General features: G+C 51.9%; 1 protein-coding gene across 3 annotated transcripts in view; it reads right to left on the bottom strand.

Annotated features, from left to right (window-relative positions):
• ATP9A (ATPase phospholipid transporting 9A) overlaps positions 1 to 16,990 on the bottom strand; it is a 135,356-nt gene that overhangs the window by 16,771 nt on the left and 101,595 nt on the right. For all 3 annotated transcript variants that reach the window (XM_055393700.2, XM_055393707.2, XM_055393716.2), the window contains exons 16-22: positions 10,781 to 10,873; positions 9,506 to 9,589; positions 8,013 to 8,183; positions 4,963 to 5,061; positions 2,405 to 2,494; positions 2,177 to 2,321; positions 1,180 to 1,244 (exon numbers count right to left, since the gene is read on the bottom strand). In XM_055393700.2, coding sequence (XP_055249675.2) covers positions 1,180 to 1,244; positions 2,177 to 2,321; positions 2,405 to 2,494; positions 4,963 to 5,061; positions 8,013 to 8,183; positions 9,506 to 9,589; positions 10,781 to 10,873 — 747 coding nt within the window. The remainder of the gene's footprint in view (positions 1 to 1,179; positions 1,245 to 2,176; positions 2,322 to 2,404; positions 2,495 to 4,962; positions 5,062 to 8,012; positions 8,184 to 9,505; positions 9,590 to 10,780; positions 10,874 to 16,990) is intronic.

Here is a 16,990-nt window from a genome sequence, read left to right as displayed (position 1 = left end):
AAATGTTCTCGTACTATACAGCATGGTGTAAAGAATTCCATCTATTAATCTCAACTGTGCTTTTTACAACCAGGATTAAAGAATTATACAGATTTCAGACCTAACATCTTCTTCAAGGATCATTTGGCTCTGCAACTTCAAGCAACTGTCAACTGAATGAGAACCAGAAAACCAGGCAAAAAAGGTGGAAAGGAAAAAAGCATTTTTGGAAAATCCAGAGGCATGAATGTATGGGACAAAATGCATAGAGAGCATCTCTGGCCCTCATTCAAGGCCTCCACACTCTCACTCCACACACAGAGCTAACAAACGTGGGCTCACCCTTCTGGCCTATGGTCATCTCAAGTCGCAAAGGACAGAGGGCAGGGCAAACTATTAGTGGAAGGCACACAGTTGACAGGGAAGGAAAAAGGAAAACAACTCTAAGACAGAATCTTTAAAAATTTGTAGCTGCCACAGCATTTTGCTGCTGCTGCTGCGTCGCATCAGTCGTGTCTGACTCTGTGCGACCCCACAGACGGCAGCCCACCAGGCTCAGCCGTCCCTGGGATTCTCCAGGCAAGAACACTGGAGTGGGTTGCCATTTCCTTCTCCAATGCAGGAAAGTGAAAAGTGAAAGTGAAGTCGTTCAGTCGTGTGGACTCTTAGCGACCCCATGGACTGCAGCCAACCAGGCTCCTCTGTCCATGGGATTTTCCAGGCAAGAGTACTGGAGTGGGTTGCCATTGCCTTCTCCAGCCACAGCATTTTAGGGAGGAGCAAACCATGCCCCATCTGTCATAATCCCTGAGAGATGACCCACAGTGTGAAACTAACGCTTTTACTGACAACACTGCCAGGGAAGCATTTGGAGTACATTCCCTGCACCCTAAGAATGAAGCAAGACACTAAAAAAGATTAGGTCTGGGCAAGCAAAGACTCAGCATTTGTCTGTAAGATACGGTGACACGGATCTCTGACTTCCAGGTAGAAACACTACGTAATTACCAGACCTGGTTCCTTAGTCTCTGTAATTCTAATGGAGGATTTCCAGGAGCATTGAAGCTGCACCTCGGAGGGAAAGAGAAGCCCCAGCTGGTGGAGCAGAGCGACTCCCCTCTGACATCCTCACGACCACCACCTAAGGCCCTAACGCTGACCCTAGGGCAGAAATCTGCGCACACCCTGATCCGTGCTCACCTTTCCCTCCACGCCGACGCCGCAGTCCGACTCCTGGATCATGCTGACGTCATTGCCACCATCGCCTGCGGGGCGCACAGACCAGAGAGGAAGGTCAGCAAGGAGGGAGAGGCCAGAAACACGAGCGCGCTTTCCACGGTCACTTTACGGACTCGTCCACCGCTGCCTCCCATCGCAGGCTACGTTTCTGTTCTGTTCTCTCAGTCTCTCCAACGGCCTGCGGAATCAGCTGCTTTTACAGGCAGCGGACCTGAGAGAGGGAGCGGCCACTGGCCGAGCGGCCTGGCTGACTCACTGAGCGAGGGGGCTGTGTCCACGCCGCGTGGGAGTCTACAGCCCCCCGGGGCCCGCCTCCAAGGGGTGGGGGTCCCGTCATCATCAGCGATGACAGACGGTGCCCGGCTTACTGCGACTGCAGCAGGCGCCTCGTAAAGGCTACCGCCCTTCTGAATCCACCTAGGTACCCCTCGGGGGAACTGCGGGTCCTCTCCCATTCTACCAGCGAGCAGACCAAGACCCCCGTGGACCCCCAGCTGGGGAAAACTGGCCGACTGGACCCAGACCCCTCTCAATAGCGTGGTCTTCTTCACCCCCGGGGCTCTACTGCGCTGGTGTCACTAGAGAACGAATCACAGACCAAGGACGAAGGCCCGGAACGCCCTCAGCGTCCTTGTGGGCGCTTTCGCAGAGCAAAGTACTTGAAAACAGTGATGGCAGAAACAGGGCCAAAGCGGGGAAAGGGGTATAAACGTCATGGCCTGGGAACCTGAAGCGTGCGGCCCTGGGGCCCCGCCCCCGAGGGTCACCAGGAAGCCCCCGAAGGTCACTCGCAGCCGCAGGCCCCGCCCCCGAAGGTCACCCGGGGGCCCCTGAAGGTCACGCGCAGCCGCAGGCCCGGCCCCCAAGGGTCACCCGGCGTCCCCCGAGGGTCACGCGCAGCCGCGGGCACGGCCCCCGAGGGTCACCCGGCGGCCCCCGAGGGTCACGCGCAGCCTACCTACTGCGCAGGTCAGCCTCCCGGTGCGCTCCTGGAGCAGACGCACGATCTGCGCCTTCTGCGTGGGCGCGCAGCGGCAGCAGACCACGGCCGGGCACTGGCAGGCCAGCTCCATGAACTCGTACTCGTAGTACTTGAGGCACACCTGGCGGCAGCAGGGGGAGGAGCTGGGTCGGCCGCGGTCCGCCCTCCGCCCCCACGGCAGCTCCCGGGGGTCCCCGCGCCCACCTCCAGGGAGTCTCCGGAGATGACCAGCGCGCAGTCGTGCTTCCTGCGGAAGGCGTTCAGCTCCAGGTGCGCCTCGCCACGGTTGGTCACCTGGAAGGGAGGACGGTGAAGGAGGCCTTGCGCTCTGAGCCGCTGGGAACAGGCGGCGACTTCCTGGGGCCCCTGCCACCAACCCCCGAGCCAGAGCAGACCCTGCTTGCTGTGACTGGGCATCGGGGGTCTGCACAGCAGCCGCCCCCTCGCCTCCCCCGGAAGGCTGGGGCCCACGTGACCAAGGGGAGAGCAAGGGCCGGTGTCCGTTCATTCTGTGCCCGGCACCGCGCTAAGCACTTTTCCTGCACTTTCACCCCCTTTATTTCCCACAAGGGCTCTCAAGCCTCTACTGTACGAGCAAGTAAATGGACGCATGCACCACGTGTTAGCCTGCCTAGAGGAGCACAGCCTGTCCATTTCAGAGCAGGCCTCAGAAGCCAGGCACCTAGCCAGGCAGCTGGCTTTTCTATAAAGAGTCAGGTGTTAAATATGATACGCTCTGTGGACCACACAGTCTGCCACAACTACCCCACTCCACCGCCACACTGCCAAAGCAGCCACAGGCAATCCTAAACAGATGGGCAGACCTTGCATTTAAATAAAACTTTATTTAAAAACATAGGTGACCAGCACACAGCCATAGTCTGCCAGACTCCTACAGCATACAGTGTGTTCTCATCATGTCCAATAGTTATCTTCTGTGAAGCCGCTGTGAACACTCAGTGATTACGGAACCACTGCTCCTGGGGGAGATACAGGGCTAGGCTCCTGCGAGCCTCTGGTCACAATATTTTTGCCCATCAGTCATTACGTAACCTTGATTTCTACGTGTCTCTGTTTAAAGATATCTTTGAAAATATATACTGCTGAAATAAGTCAGAGAAAGACAAATACTGCATGCTGTCACTTACATGTGGAATCTGAAAAATAAAACTAATGAATATAAAGAGATATAGAGACACACTACCTGTGAGTAGTGAAGAGAGGGAAGAGGAGGGGAAAGATAGGGGTAAAGGATTGAAAGATACGAACAACTGTGTATAACATAACAAGCTACAGGACTCTATTGTATAACACGGAGGTCTAGCCAATCTTTGATAATTATAAACGCAGTACTTGCCAAGGTGCTTCAGTCATGTCCGACTCTGCAACCCCATGGTTTTAGCCTGCCAGGCTCCTCTGTCCATGGGATTCTCCAGGCAAGAATACTGGAGTGGGGTGCCATTTGCTTCTCCATATACCATTTAAAAAACAATAAGCCACTACGCTGCACATAGTGAAGCATATAACATTGTACATCAACTATACGTCAAAAATTTTAGCATACACATAGGTATAGTTGACTCGTTAACACTAGACTCACGGCCATCAGGACCATAACTCACACCTGAAGGAAGATTATCTCTGGGAGGTACATCACAGCCTTCCTGCACTCAGGGACATGGTCAGTACTCAGCTCTGTGCTGGGGACCATTTTAAACCATGAAATTGCTAACAAAAAACCCACAAAAATGCAAAAAAAACCAGGCGGCACTGAACAGACTGAAAGGACCCCTGTGTCCCTCTGAGGGCTGAGACAAGACGGCAGAGCGTCGCCTGACTCCACCTCAGCTGGGGACCTGCTCGGCAGGTGACACCACTGTGCACGTGATCATATGCGACTCTGAAGGCAGTTCGAGTATTAATTTTTGGGCTACAAGTAAATTTTAATGAGTGGGCAGATTTGCAAATACAGAATCCATGAATGATGAGGATCTGATGTATCTGCCTCTGTGTGATGCTGGTTGGGCTATTCCAGAAACCGCTAGATTTCTTAAAGCTTCAACATGCTATGGACCAAAGGCAGGGGTGGCAGTGGGCGGAGACCTCTAGAACATCTGGAGAAGCCCCAGTTGTTTGGCTTGGTAGCTCTGGTGGCAGGTACATAGGACCACTATATTCAGCCCCGGAGGAGACCTGGTGGCTCTCACCTCACGACTCAGTAAAGCCAATCACAGTGTTCAGCTTCGAGCCCTGGAGTGGCTCCTCTTGCCTGCACTATTTGGCCAAGGGCTTGCCACCAGGGCAGGGAATTCTTTGCCACCCACCATGCCTCCTTCCAAAGGCTCCTCAGTGGTTTCCTTCAAGAAGGCAGATAGGCCAGGATCTATGATCTTGACTTTCCTATCCAAAGACTTCGCTTTCAAGGGTCCAGTGAAACCCCAGACTCATATGCACAGTTTCACGCATACAAGCTTATCTGCACCCCATCAGCCTCTTCAAGGGACCATGGCCCCCAACAGGTCAAGAACCCAGGTCAACGCAAGGTGGTTACCAGGAGCCCCTGCACCACCCCCGGAAGGAGTCCTTCAGCCTCACCTGGGCCATTCAGTAAGTGCACCCAAACCAGTGCCCTGAGCTCCCCCCACCCTAGGTGGTTAATGTCCTCCCCCTCCGCCTGCAGAGGCCCACGTGAGATTATGAGGTTACAGGGCAAACAGAGCATCCCACCCCCGCCACGAGCCCTGAGGCAGAGAATGCTTTACCAGCCGAAAAATGTGGATGTCCTGGTTCCTGGTCACCAGATGTGCGTTCTTCGCTGTGCAAGTAGCTGTCTCCAGCTTGTCCCCCGTCAGCATCCAAACCTGAAATGACCACATGGAAGATGTCCCCCCGGTTAGCCTTCAAGCCGGCCTGTCGCCCTTGTCAGCTGGGTTTCCAAACACATCGCGCTGAACTGATAAGCTCCAACTACCTCCGGCTTACGATGTCCCCGAAGCACCACAGAGAAAGGCCCTGGTTCAAGGGCTTCAAGACCCTGTGTGCCTGCTGCTGGAGGAGCAAAAGCTGGTGCAGCGCTTTTGGGAAACTGGCATGTGCTTCTGCAGACATCGTGAAGCCCAGCCTCTGCCCTCCTAATCCCCCTTCTGGGGATTTTTCTTAAAGCAGTAAATAATCTCAACGAAGGGGAAGGTTGTATGGATGGGGGATTGCGTCCATGTACTACAAGAAACACTGATTTGTCACTTTACACGGGGTCTTTCTACACAGTTGAATTCCCCTGTGTGATCTCAGGGGGCATTGAGTTGCTGAGTTGTGTTCGACTCTCTGCGACCTCATAGACTGTGGCCCACCAGGCTCCTCTGTCCATGGGATTCTCCAGGCAAGAATACAGAGTGGATTGTCATTCCCTTCTGCAGGGGATCTTCCCGACCCAGGGACCAAACCTGAGTCTCCTGCATTGCAGGCAGGTTCTTTACTGTCTGAGCCAACAGGGAAGCCCCAGGGAGCTTAACCCTAACTGTAAACTGCCAACAGTAAACATGCCAGGTTCCTCATCACCTTGTAACAGAACATTCGGCATCTCCCTGCTGTGGGCTCAGAGAGGGTAGATGAGTTCCCCAAAGTCACAGAGCTAGCCCCTGTCCCCACCAGGCCCAGAACCCAGATCTTCAGAATCTAAACCAATGTGCTTCCTGCTCCACTTGTTCACTCTTTAACTCCCTGTTCTCTCTGCTCTCAGGAGGGGCGGTGGGGGCGAGGGCACCTTAGAGTCATGGGACAGGGATACCCTGGCATGAGGGGAAGAGCAGGGAAGAAAACAACCACGAAGGTTCTTCACCATGCCAGGTTCTGCTTCAGCTCTGTGAATTTAACCAAGTGTTCGGGGCACTGTCCCTTCACAAACCCTTATGAGACCGGAAACGGAGGTGCTGTGAAGTCAGGCCACCAGTCAAGGGCCACAGAAGTCGTCGGTGGGAAGGCAGGATTTGAACCCCCAGGATGAAGGCACCAGGCCCTGTTGGGGGCCCCGTACCTCTGGATTTGCCCCCCAGAGTATGTTGGTGTTTTCCCTCCATCTCCCTTCTGGTCTTAAAAACAGTGTTGTTGTTTAAGAGGGAGGGGCATATGGATCCTGCTGGCTGATTTATGTAGGTGTGGGGCAGAAGCCGACACAACGTTATAGAGCAATCACCCTCCAATTAAATAAACACCCTCCAAATCAATAACTATTGTTTTGTATGATCCCGGTTTGGCGCCAGGCTTCAGGGTTCTCTGTAAGAGAGCAAACCCTGGGACAGGAGCTAGAAGGCGTGAGTTCCAGAAAACCATGGAAAGTCCTGAGCGCACTGAGGCTGCAGCCCTCGCAGGAACGCAGGTGGGGCCCCGCAGGGGAGCTCCAGTCCCAGGTCTGGTTCCCAGCATGAGAGCCTGCGTGTGGAGCCAGCTCGTGCGGCCTGGGGGCCGCACCCGGGAAGGGAGTGAAGTGGAAGTTCCCAAGTCCTAACGCCTCCAGACCTGTGAAAAACCACAAGTGAGACCCTCATGACAAACTAGCCGGACCCCTCACTATACACTCCACGCCCTCCCCTCTCACAATGGAAACCAGCAAAAGTCCAGTGCATGCTCTATGAATAAAACACCTCTTTTGGGAAGAATGGTTTTAAGGAGGAAAAAAACCCTCAGGACAAAGCCAGTGGCAGAAACTTGGAATCTCCCAGGTTCCTAGAGGAGAGGTTTTAGAAATTGGCAGGAACAAACACGATGTGCCCCAAGGCGCCAGAAATGGGCCTCTCTGACTTTAGACTTTGTGCAGAAATGGGATCTTGCTGGCAATTTCCTTGCAATGAACCAGGCCTGTGGGCCAAAGACAAGTGAGAATTTGGTTTGCAATGAGACACGCCCACACACGCGGGAGACCGCTGTGGGCTAGAAGGTGGCCGGAGCTGGTTTATGACCGCAGGCCTCATGCCTCTTGTTCACACCATCCTGCTCATAAGGACTCCTGTTAGATGGGGGCCCCAGGACATAGTTGGGTAGAGATAGGCCACTAACCCATGTCATCTTCAGGAGCTTCTAACCCATAGGGCTCCCCTGGTGGCTGAGATGGTAAAGAATCTGCCTGCAGTGCAGGAGACCCAGGTTCAATCCCTGGGTTGGGAAGATCCCCAGGAGAAGGGAATGGCAGCCCATTCCAGTATTCTTGCCTGGAGAATCCCATGGACAGAAGAGCCTGGCAGGCTACAGTCCATGGGGTCACAAAGAGTTAAACACGACTGACTGACTAACACTTTCACTTTGTAACCCAAGAGCTTGCTAATCCCTTTCTTGGGTCCACTGTGATGGAGCCTGCTCCCCAGACGCCCTCTACTGGCCTCTCCTGATTAAACAGTGGATATGAACCTCCTGGCCCCCAAACAGGAGAGAGGACACGGCAGCGTGCTGGGGCAGGTGGTCATCTGCCAGCCTTTAGTTCATTCACCCAGACTATCAAAGAGACGGCTGGCCGGCCACTCAGCAAGCATGCAACGGACACCCCGAGCGTGCAGGATACCGTGGTCCTGAGCTAGGGTGAGGCTCCCTTCATGGAACCCAGCGCGCAGAGGGCAGCCACCAGAGAAAGGTCACACAGGACGTCCTCTGAAAGCAGCTGTCAGAGCAGCGAGGACAGAGCGATTCAGGTCGCCGTCCGACCCTGGCTCCCTGTGCTCCGTCACTGCTTCCACCCTCTGCCCCGCTTCTAATTCTTGCCCTCTGCTGAAGAGACCACTCATCTGAGCCTGGAATCCACTGCCAGGCGGCAGGCTCGCTGTACCTTGATGCCGGCGTTCCTCAGCGTCTCCAGGGTGGGCCTCACGTCGGCCTGCAGCTGGTCCTCCACCCCCGTCAGGCACAGCAGCTCCATCTCCATCTCCAGGCTCTCAATCACCGTGGCCACTTTCAGGGAGCGGTCGTGCACGCTCAGCTTGGCCTGGACATAGCGGGCCTGGGACACACCAGGGACCATGGTCATGACGTGGGGTGGGGAGGTGCACGGCAGGCCAGGTCCACACAGGGCAGGGACCCCAGCACCTGGGTGAACCTCAAAGTGCTGAAACTGAGATCTTCGGCCTCCTTCCAAGTTCATCAGCCCAGACACCGGGATGGAGAGACCAGAGTCCCCAGCCTTTGCTCTACGCTCAGCTGCTGTGCAACTCCCAGCAGTTTGCTAAACTCTGAGCCTCAGTTGTCTTCCTCCATTAAGAGACAATAACAGCCCCAACTGGACTGAGTTTTCACAAGGATTAGCACGAGTCTAGACCTCAAAAAACAGTAGGTTCTCCCCCATAAACATACACTGTAACCAAGAACCAGGTTGTCTAAAGATGACGTCCCACTTCCAAAGACTATTGACCCAGCCCTTCCATTTATCTCATCTTTATACGGTTAGCAAGGATATGGTCATTTCAAAGCATATGCCTTTAAAGTTGAGAAAATGGCAGAATGCACCAGGGCTAGAACTCCTGTTAAATCAAACTTCACAGAGAACTCACGCATGTGAAAGGGACAGACTCAAGCACAGCTTCTCCAGGTGGAGCAGGGCAAGGGCCCCAGAAACCTCTCCTTGCAGCCTGCTCTCTCTCTCTTCCAGTCATGTATAAATGTAGTCATTCAGCTTTGTGCCAGGACAGGGGGTACAACAAGGACCCCCCCTCAAGGAACACACAGTCCACGGGACAGGAGGACACTGAGAAGACATATTTATACTGGAGGCCTTGACTGTGAAAGTCAAGGACCTGGTTCACAGCCAGCACCTTCTACGGCTTAAAGACGTCAGAGCCCCAAGGGAGTTTACAATCTCAGATCTGAAGGCTTCATTTCAAATTTCCTAGAAGATTTACAGTAACTACCCTAAGTGCTGGGGTACAAGAGCAAACCAGACCAATAAGGTTTGCTCTCAAGAAGATTTTACTCCAAAAAGAAGATATTAAAAAGAGTGTTAAAATATACACATAAACAAAATCATCATATTACAGCTGTTGATAAATGCAAATGAAGAAAGCTCAACAGGGGGACAGTGGGGAGTGATGAGGTAGGACTGCCTGAGATGGGGAGCCAGGAAGACTTCTCGGAGGAGGAAGCATTTGAGCTGAGACCCAAAGGCAGCAAGGGAGGGGGGCCATGGAGTTCCATGAGGGAGGAGAGCTCTAGGCAGAGAAGCTGGTGTGCTCGGAAATGACATCGGCCTGGGCCAAGCAGAAGGGAGGGAGGGAAGATGGTGAGGGAGCAGGGCTCAAAGCCAACAGAAAAGTGACGGAACCCACTTACCTCAAAGTCTTGGTACTGCTCCTCGGCTAGAGATTTCTTTGCCACCACAAGCACCCGAAGTCCCTCCCGGGCCATGTTTCCACACTGAAAAGCAGACCCCAGTCAGCGGAGAGCCATGCTGAGAGCTCTGAGTCCCCACCTCTCCCTGGGGACGGCTGAAGCAGATGGGACTCCCTTCCCAGTCCAGGGAGGACCCCTGGCAAATCACAACACTGCTTCTTCCTGAAGCCGTCTCCCTGAGCAAATCTTCTAAAGGGGGTTCAAAATTTAAGTCAACGCAGTCTGACTTAAATCCGGATATTTCTGGCTCGTTGGAAAAACTGAGCCTGTGACAAAAGCACTTTCCCAAATGACCACAGTCAGTGATGCCACAAGGCAGCTGTTCCCATGAAACACAGCTGCCCGGTGAGGAAGGTGCCAATGCGTTTAACACACACAGTGCGGCTCTGCCAGAAAACGCATCCCGGCCCACCTCAGTCATCTGCACTACCTGCCCGGCCCCTGTCGGCATGTGCAACTGTTATCTCGCTAATCAGAAATTTACTGTTACCGAATTTAAAATGTGCATTCTGCACCAGGAGCGGGGAGATGACACAGAAACGGCCGGAGACACGGGCAGTTCCTTCCCTCCAGGCTACGGCCAGTGCCCACACCACAACCTGGGACAAGGCAGCAGGGGCCGGGGGCCCCCCGACGCCCACCCCCTGGCACCCACATCTCTGTATGATCACCTGCTCTGAGGATGCAATGGACCCAGGGCCTTCGTTACCGACAGACAGAACGTGGCAAAGTGAGGGAAGGTCGTTTCACAGAAGGCGGCTTCTGTTCAACCTTGGCTCCCGTGCTTCCTGTCTCTGACAACGCCAGGACCACGTGTATGCTGCCTTATGCACAGACCCACAGGGCGAGGGGCACAGCTGCCTCTAGCCAAGAGCCGCTGCAGAGCCGGGTCCCGCCCCCAATTACTAAGTGAGCTCAGAAGCGGGTCCTGCCCAGCAGCCTTCCGGCCCTGCGCGACCCCTTGACCCCGGCCCGAGACCTGAGCAGGGGCCTGGCTGAGCTGTGCCTGAAGCACGGATTCGCAGAAGTTGTAAGAAACAACGCGTCTTTCTAAGTGGCTGAATCTGGGGTTGACCTGTTGGACCCATCTCCCCGTTGCACACGAGACACAGGCTCCGGAATGTGCTTCCGGCCCGTCCCCGTGTCCCGCCTTCCGGCCCGTCCCACGTCCCGCGCTCCAGAACGTGCTTCCGGCCTGTCCCGCGTCCCGCCTACCTCTTCCTCCAGCCAGTCGTTGTACTGCACGACGCCCGCCATGACCACATCCGCCCCCTTCATGTAGAACGTGATCTCCCCGGTTGACTCGTCCTAGAGGAGGGGCGGGGGCGGGAGGCATGAGCGCGCGGAGCCCGCCTTCCGCGCCAGCGCCCGCGTCCGCAAGTGCAGCCGCAGAGCGCCCTTCATCAGCGGCTGTTGCCGTGCGTTCTCACTTGGCCAGAGATGAAAAGCGAGACGGGGGGGAGCTCACTCTGGGGCAAAAGCCACGGAAAACAGAAGAAAACTCAAAGCACTTGGAAGATCGTTAGAGGATAAAAGCGATATCAAAAGGACTGAAGAACTCTGTTTTTACTGCCATTACTATCCTAACAGGAATGGACTCCCACAGTGTAAGACCATTTTAAATCGATACACAGGGCTGCCAGTGTGGCTGAAAGGTGTTCTACCGGAAGGGGTTTGGGAAGTTGAGATAATTCTCGGGATCAGGGTTTCTCAGCCTCAGTGATGTTAACATTAGGTAGGGGCTGGGGAATTCTTTGCCATGAGAAGGCTGGACTGTGCAGTGCACCATCTCCTGCAGCATCCCTGGGCCGCTACCCACTAGATGCCAGCAGCAAGCCCCACGATGACAACCAAAATCTCTCCAGATATGAACAAACATCCCCTGGAGGACACAGCGCCTCAGCTGAGAACCACCAATCTATGTAAAGCTGGACCTTAGATGAGGTCCTCAGCCCTCGACCCGAGGACTCAGCGAGAGAAGAAGGTACACAGATTCTCGGTCCACACGGACCAGATGTTCTGGGGAGAGGGTGGCATCGCAGCACAGGCATCAGATGTTCAGACCCGGCACCGGCTCCCGGCTGGGCATACCTGGACAGAATGCTTCTCATCTCTAGACCTCACTGTCCTCCTCTGTAAAGCCGGGGTCCTAACAACTCTTACCACATGGCTTGCCGGGGCTTCAGTGAGACAATCCACAGAGAGCAGGGAGCAAAGGGCCAATACCTACAGAAACTGCTGGCCCAGGGTTATTACTCCTGTTGGAGTGACAGTAACTCCTCAAGACCCTCAGTTGCACTGCTTGTAGAAAACAGGGGTCTGAATGAGGGTGGTTTTGTACCCAGGGGACTTCCAACACGTCTCGACAGGGTATCTGGCTGTCTCAACCCGGAGGTGCTACCCTCATATAAAGGCTAGAGAACAAGGACACTGCTACCCATCCTAGGGGCTCCCCGGGAGGCTCAGTGGTAAAAAAAACCCACCTGCCAATGCAGGAGGCATGGGTTCGATCCCTGGGTGGGGAACATCCTCTGGAGAAGGAAACAGCAACCCACTCCAGTATTCCAGCCTGGGAAACCCCATGGACAGAGAAGCCTATAGGCTACAGTCCATGGGGTCACAAAGAGTTGGACAGGACTTAGCAACTGAACAACAACAATCAGTCTATGATGCCCAGGACAGTCCCCGTAAGAGAGAACCATCTGACCCAAACGTCAATAGTGTGGAGGTTGAGAAACCCTGGCTTTAAGGAACTGATGGTGAAATTGCTGATTCTTATCCCATGACTCTTTCCTCAATGACCTTCATCACAGGGAACCTGGAGGCAGTGGAGATGGGTAAGGGTAAAAGCACAACCACCACCCCCCTGTGCCTAAATTCTGCTGCCCCAGGAAGCCCAGAATGCATGGTCTGCAAGCTCTTCATGGAAGAGGAAATAAATACCCAGCACCACATCAGCGGTATAGGTTCATCTTCTAAAGTAACTTCTGAACGCCTCTGATCACTGACCATCTTTTCGAACAGCGTGATTACTCATAAAAGCACCCACAGGCCACAGAAGGACCTGCATTTTAAAAGCATTACAAATGCAGGTTGCTTCTTTGATGGATTGCATCTATGCTTGCTTGTGACCCAGGTCAAAGATAGCTATGGGGTCTGAGCATGAAAGCATCAGGTTTCTCTTTTTGTTTCATTTCCCCTTCACCCAAAAGGTGCTGTGGGAAATAATGCCCCCCACCCCAGCTTCCTGTGCTCCAGAAGGGACTCAAGAGAGCTTGGACATCTCAGCCAACATAAATACTGTCTCCTCCCATTAGTCATTTCCTCCCACCAAGTTCATCACAAGGTTACTTCGTTCCCATATTATGGCAAGATTACGCTGTAAATTTAGAGATCTGCCCATTGCGTTGCATCGTCTGGAGGCCTCATCTTTTTCCACTGTGGTCTCATTCTGGCACCTGTTCAAAGACTTCTTTTATTCAGACAATGACAAGGGTATGATCTCTACCAACGATCCGACTTCGGCATGCCACGTGGGAAGAGTGTGGGGAGGGCAATAGAACATCTTGTAAAACAACAAAAACAAAACCAGCAGTCCAGAGCCGAACACACAAGCCCCAAGGAAACCGGCTTCTTGAACCTGGCCGACCTTCTCAGAAGAGAGGTTCACGCAAAGACCAGACCTTGCTTTGTGAGTGTTAAGATGCTGCTCAGTTCCGTCCACGAATTCACAGGTGTTTGAGGGTTGATGGGGACTTCCCCAGTAGCCTGGCGTTTAAGAATTCGCCTTGCAATACAAGGGACACGAATTTGACCTCTGTTCAAGGAACTGAGATCCCACATGCTGAAGAGCAGCTAAGCCCGAGCATCATAACTAGGGCCCGTGTGCTGCAACCAAGATACAACTGAGCCAAATAAATAAATAAATAAATTTTTTTAAACCTGTAACTGTCAACAGTCACTAAACCAAGTTGAGAACCATTTTGTAACTGAGGGCAAACCTCCTCACGTCAGGAACTGGACAAACAACAGGCAGACAAGATGGACACCTTAGAACAGAGTCTCTCAGCCCTGGCACGATGACCATTCGGGGCTGGAACATTCTTTGTTAGGAGGCTGTCCTGGCCTCTACCCACTAGATGCCAGTGGCACCACGTTCTGAGCTGTAACAACCAAAAAATGTCTCCAGACATCCCCATGTCCCCTGGGGGTAAGATGGCTCCAGGATGAGAAACATTTGGTGAAAAGAGGACAGTGAGGTTTGTGCAGAGAGATGAGCTAGTCCCGCGGCCCTGACCTGCACTCAGCAAAAATAAAAAAGATAAAGAGGGAGACAGGTCAGGAAATAGAAATATCAGCAAAATAATCTGCACTGCATTAAAGACAACTAACAAAGATGGACATGCACAGATTCACTGTCCGTAGTAAGAAACAGAAAACAACCTAAGTATCCAAGAAAGCGATGTTTGATTAAATAACGCTACATTTTTTCCAACAGAACACTGTACAGATTAAAATCATAAAAATCATGTTTTAATGATAGAATATTTTGAGCATACCTACCGTTCAATGGAGGGGATGGGAGTTTACAAAGTTTCAGGTAGAGTTTGATGTCAATGTGTGTGGCTATTTACACTCATTTATGCTTAGAGACGGAGAAGGCAATGGCAAGCCATTCCAGTCCTCTTGCCTAGAAAATCCCATGGATAGAGGAGCCTGGTAGGCTGCAGTCCGTGGGGTCGCTGGGGGTCGGACACGACTGAGCGACTTCACTTTCACACATTGGAGAAGGAAATGGCAACCCACTCCAGTGTTCTTGCCTGGAGAATCCCAGGGACGGGGGAGCCTGGTGGGCTTCCGTCTATGGGGTCGCACAGAGTCGGACACGACTGAAGCGACTTAGCAGCAGCAGCAGCATGCTTAGAGAAAAAACAGAAGGGAAATTCCCTGAAAATGCAGGAGTGAGTCTTTGGGCAGTGAAAACACTGATGAACGGTTCTAATCCCCTGCTTTAATATGTATTTGTTCTGAATGCCACAGGTGAATGCTGATTCTTTAAAGTATTACCTGGAAAGGACAGAGAGCCATTTTAAAATACGATAGATTTGCCCATCCAACAGTATCCCAGACATACACCCCATTCTTGCAGTGGGCAGAGCCAGGGGTCACGGCTCGTAAACTATGACGCGCGTCTGGGCATGAGAGCCGTTTGCAACGCAAGGGAGGGGACGTACTGGGCCCACTTCTAGAACAGCTGATATCGGGACTTATCTGATGATGACTCAACCCCCAAATGACTCCAGCAGAGCCCATGGCCCTAGAACTTGGAAAAATAATGGCTGGAACAAAATTAAAGTAGGAGATAATGACTCTAATTCCTCAGGAAACACCTACCCACAGGATTCATGTGGCTGCTTCCAGGCCATGGATGTTCTTGACATCAGACATGAAGTCAAGATGTGGTTTGAAGGCACAGGGCAGGCAGGATGTAGGCCAGTGGGGAAAGCAGGGACTGCAAGGGAGAAAAAGCCCTCATCCCGCTTAAAAACTGCCAAGGATATATACATCCGGAAGAGTCTGAGGACTTACTGGCCTCAGGGACATAAAAATCCCTTAAAGGGTGTTGTTTTCAAGGCACATTTCCTTCTGTGTGTCACTGGACCATCAGGACCACGTCTAACTTTAACCTGGAGAAGCGGCCTCTTCAATGACTCCCACTTCCCCCATCAAGTGAGGCATTGGACCTAGTACCCGCTTCTGATAACAGAATCAGCCGAAAGCGCGGCTGCTGCTGCTGTTGAGTCGCTAAATTGTGTTTGACTCTTTGGCAACCCCATGGCCTATACAGCCCACCACGCTCCCATGGCCATGGGATTTCCCAGGCAAGAATGTTGGAGTGGGTTGTCATTTCCTTCTCCAAAAGTATATCTATTCCCCAATAAAAATTAATTTTTTAAAAAATAAGATTTTTGTAAAAAATAGAACTAATTAAAAATGAAAGCAATTTTAAGGCAGGATTTAAAAGGGCATCTACAGCTTCCTTCATGTAAAGCTCAAAGAGACAAAGTCAGCCCGTGGCAGAAATGGGACAGTGGTTAGACCCTTGTGGGGCGGAAGGATGCAAAACCAGAAAGGGGCACAAGGGAGCTTCTGGGCTGATGGTGGAGGGGGTTCTGTCCTTGTTCTGGACACCAGGCACGTTGTATTCATTTTGCAAACACTTAAGCTGTACATTTATGAAGTCTGCACCTTTCTCTGTGTATGCTGTACTTTCATAAAAGTTTCAAAAAATTTAAGAAGAAAATCTAAAATATCAAGGCCAAAATGACATGCTGCTGCATGATCACACGTTTTTCAGTAACTATTGTGATTGTATGAATGAAAAATCACTGAAAATATTTTATTACAATAAAGGTGTGAAGACTATTCAACAGGGAAACAATGGTCTCTGTGGCAAACGATGCTGGGACAACTCTGTATCCACAGGCAAAAGAATGAAGCCAAAATCCCTACCTCACACCACACACAAGCATCAGTCAAAATGGACTGACGACGAAAAGAGATAAAACTACAAAAACTTTCCGAAGAAAATATGGGGGTAAATTTTCATGACCTTGGGTTTTGTTCATGACTCTCAGGTATGACACCAAAGTCAAGAGCAACAAAGGAAAAAAATAAATTGGACTTCATCAAAATGATGAACTTACGTGCATGAAAAGAATTTTACCAAGAAAACAAAAACAGAAGCTACAGAAGGAGAGAAAATACTTGTATGTCATATCTCTGATAAGGGACCTAGACCTTATAATGAACTCTTACAAGACAACAATAAAAGACAACCCAATTAAAACGTGGGCAAATGACTTGAACAGATATGTCTCCAAGGAAGAAATACAAGTGACCAAGAAGAATATGACAAGATGCTCAACATCATTAGCCATTAGGGAAATGCAAATCAAAACCACAATCAAATACCACTTCATAGCAACCAGGATGGCTACAATGAAAAGAAAATGGAAAATAACAGGCATTGAGGAAGAGAAACCAGAACTTCACATACTCCTGGTAGAATGTAAAGGGTGCATCATTTTGCAGAAAAGTTATGGCAGTTTCTCATAAAGTTAAAAAGAGAATCATCCAGCAACTGGGAAACAGACCCAATGGAAGGACTGATGCTAAAGCTGAAACTGCAATACTTTGGCCACCTCATGCAACGAGTTGACTCACTGGAAAAAGAGTCTGATGCTAGGAAGGGTTGGGGGCGGGAGGAGAAGGGGACGACCGAGAATGAGATGGCATCACCGACTCTGTGGACATGAGTTTGAGTGAACTCCGGGAGTTGGTGATGGACAGGGAGGCCTGGCGTGCTGTGATTCATGGGGTCGCGGAGAGTCGGACACGACTGAGCGACTGAACTGAACTGAA

The sequence above is a fragment of the Moschus berezovskii genome, chromosome 15, assembly GCF_049115385.1.
Source record: "Moschus berezovskii isolate FMDL1 chromosome 15, NW_MosBer_1.0, whole genome shotgun sequence".
In the NCBI taxonomy this organism is placed as follows: Eukaryota; Metazoa; Chordata; class Mammalia; order Artiodactyla; family Moschidae; genus Moschus; species Moschus berezovskii.
This window is presented reverse-complemented; position numbering and strand designations above follow the sequence as displayed.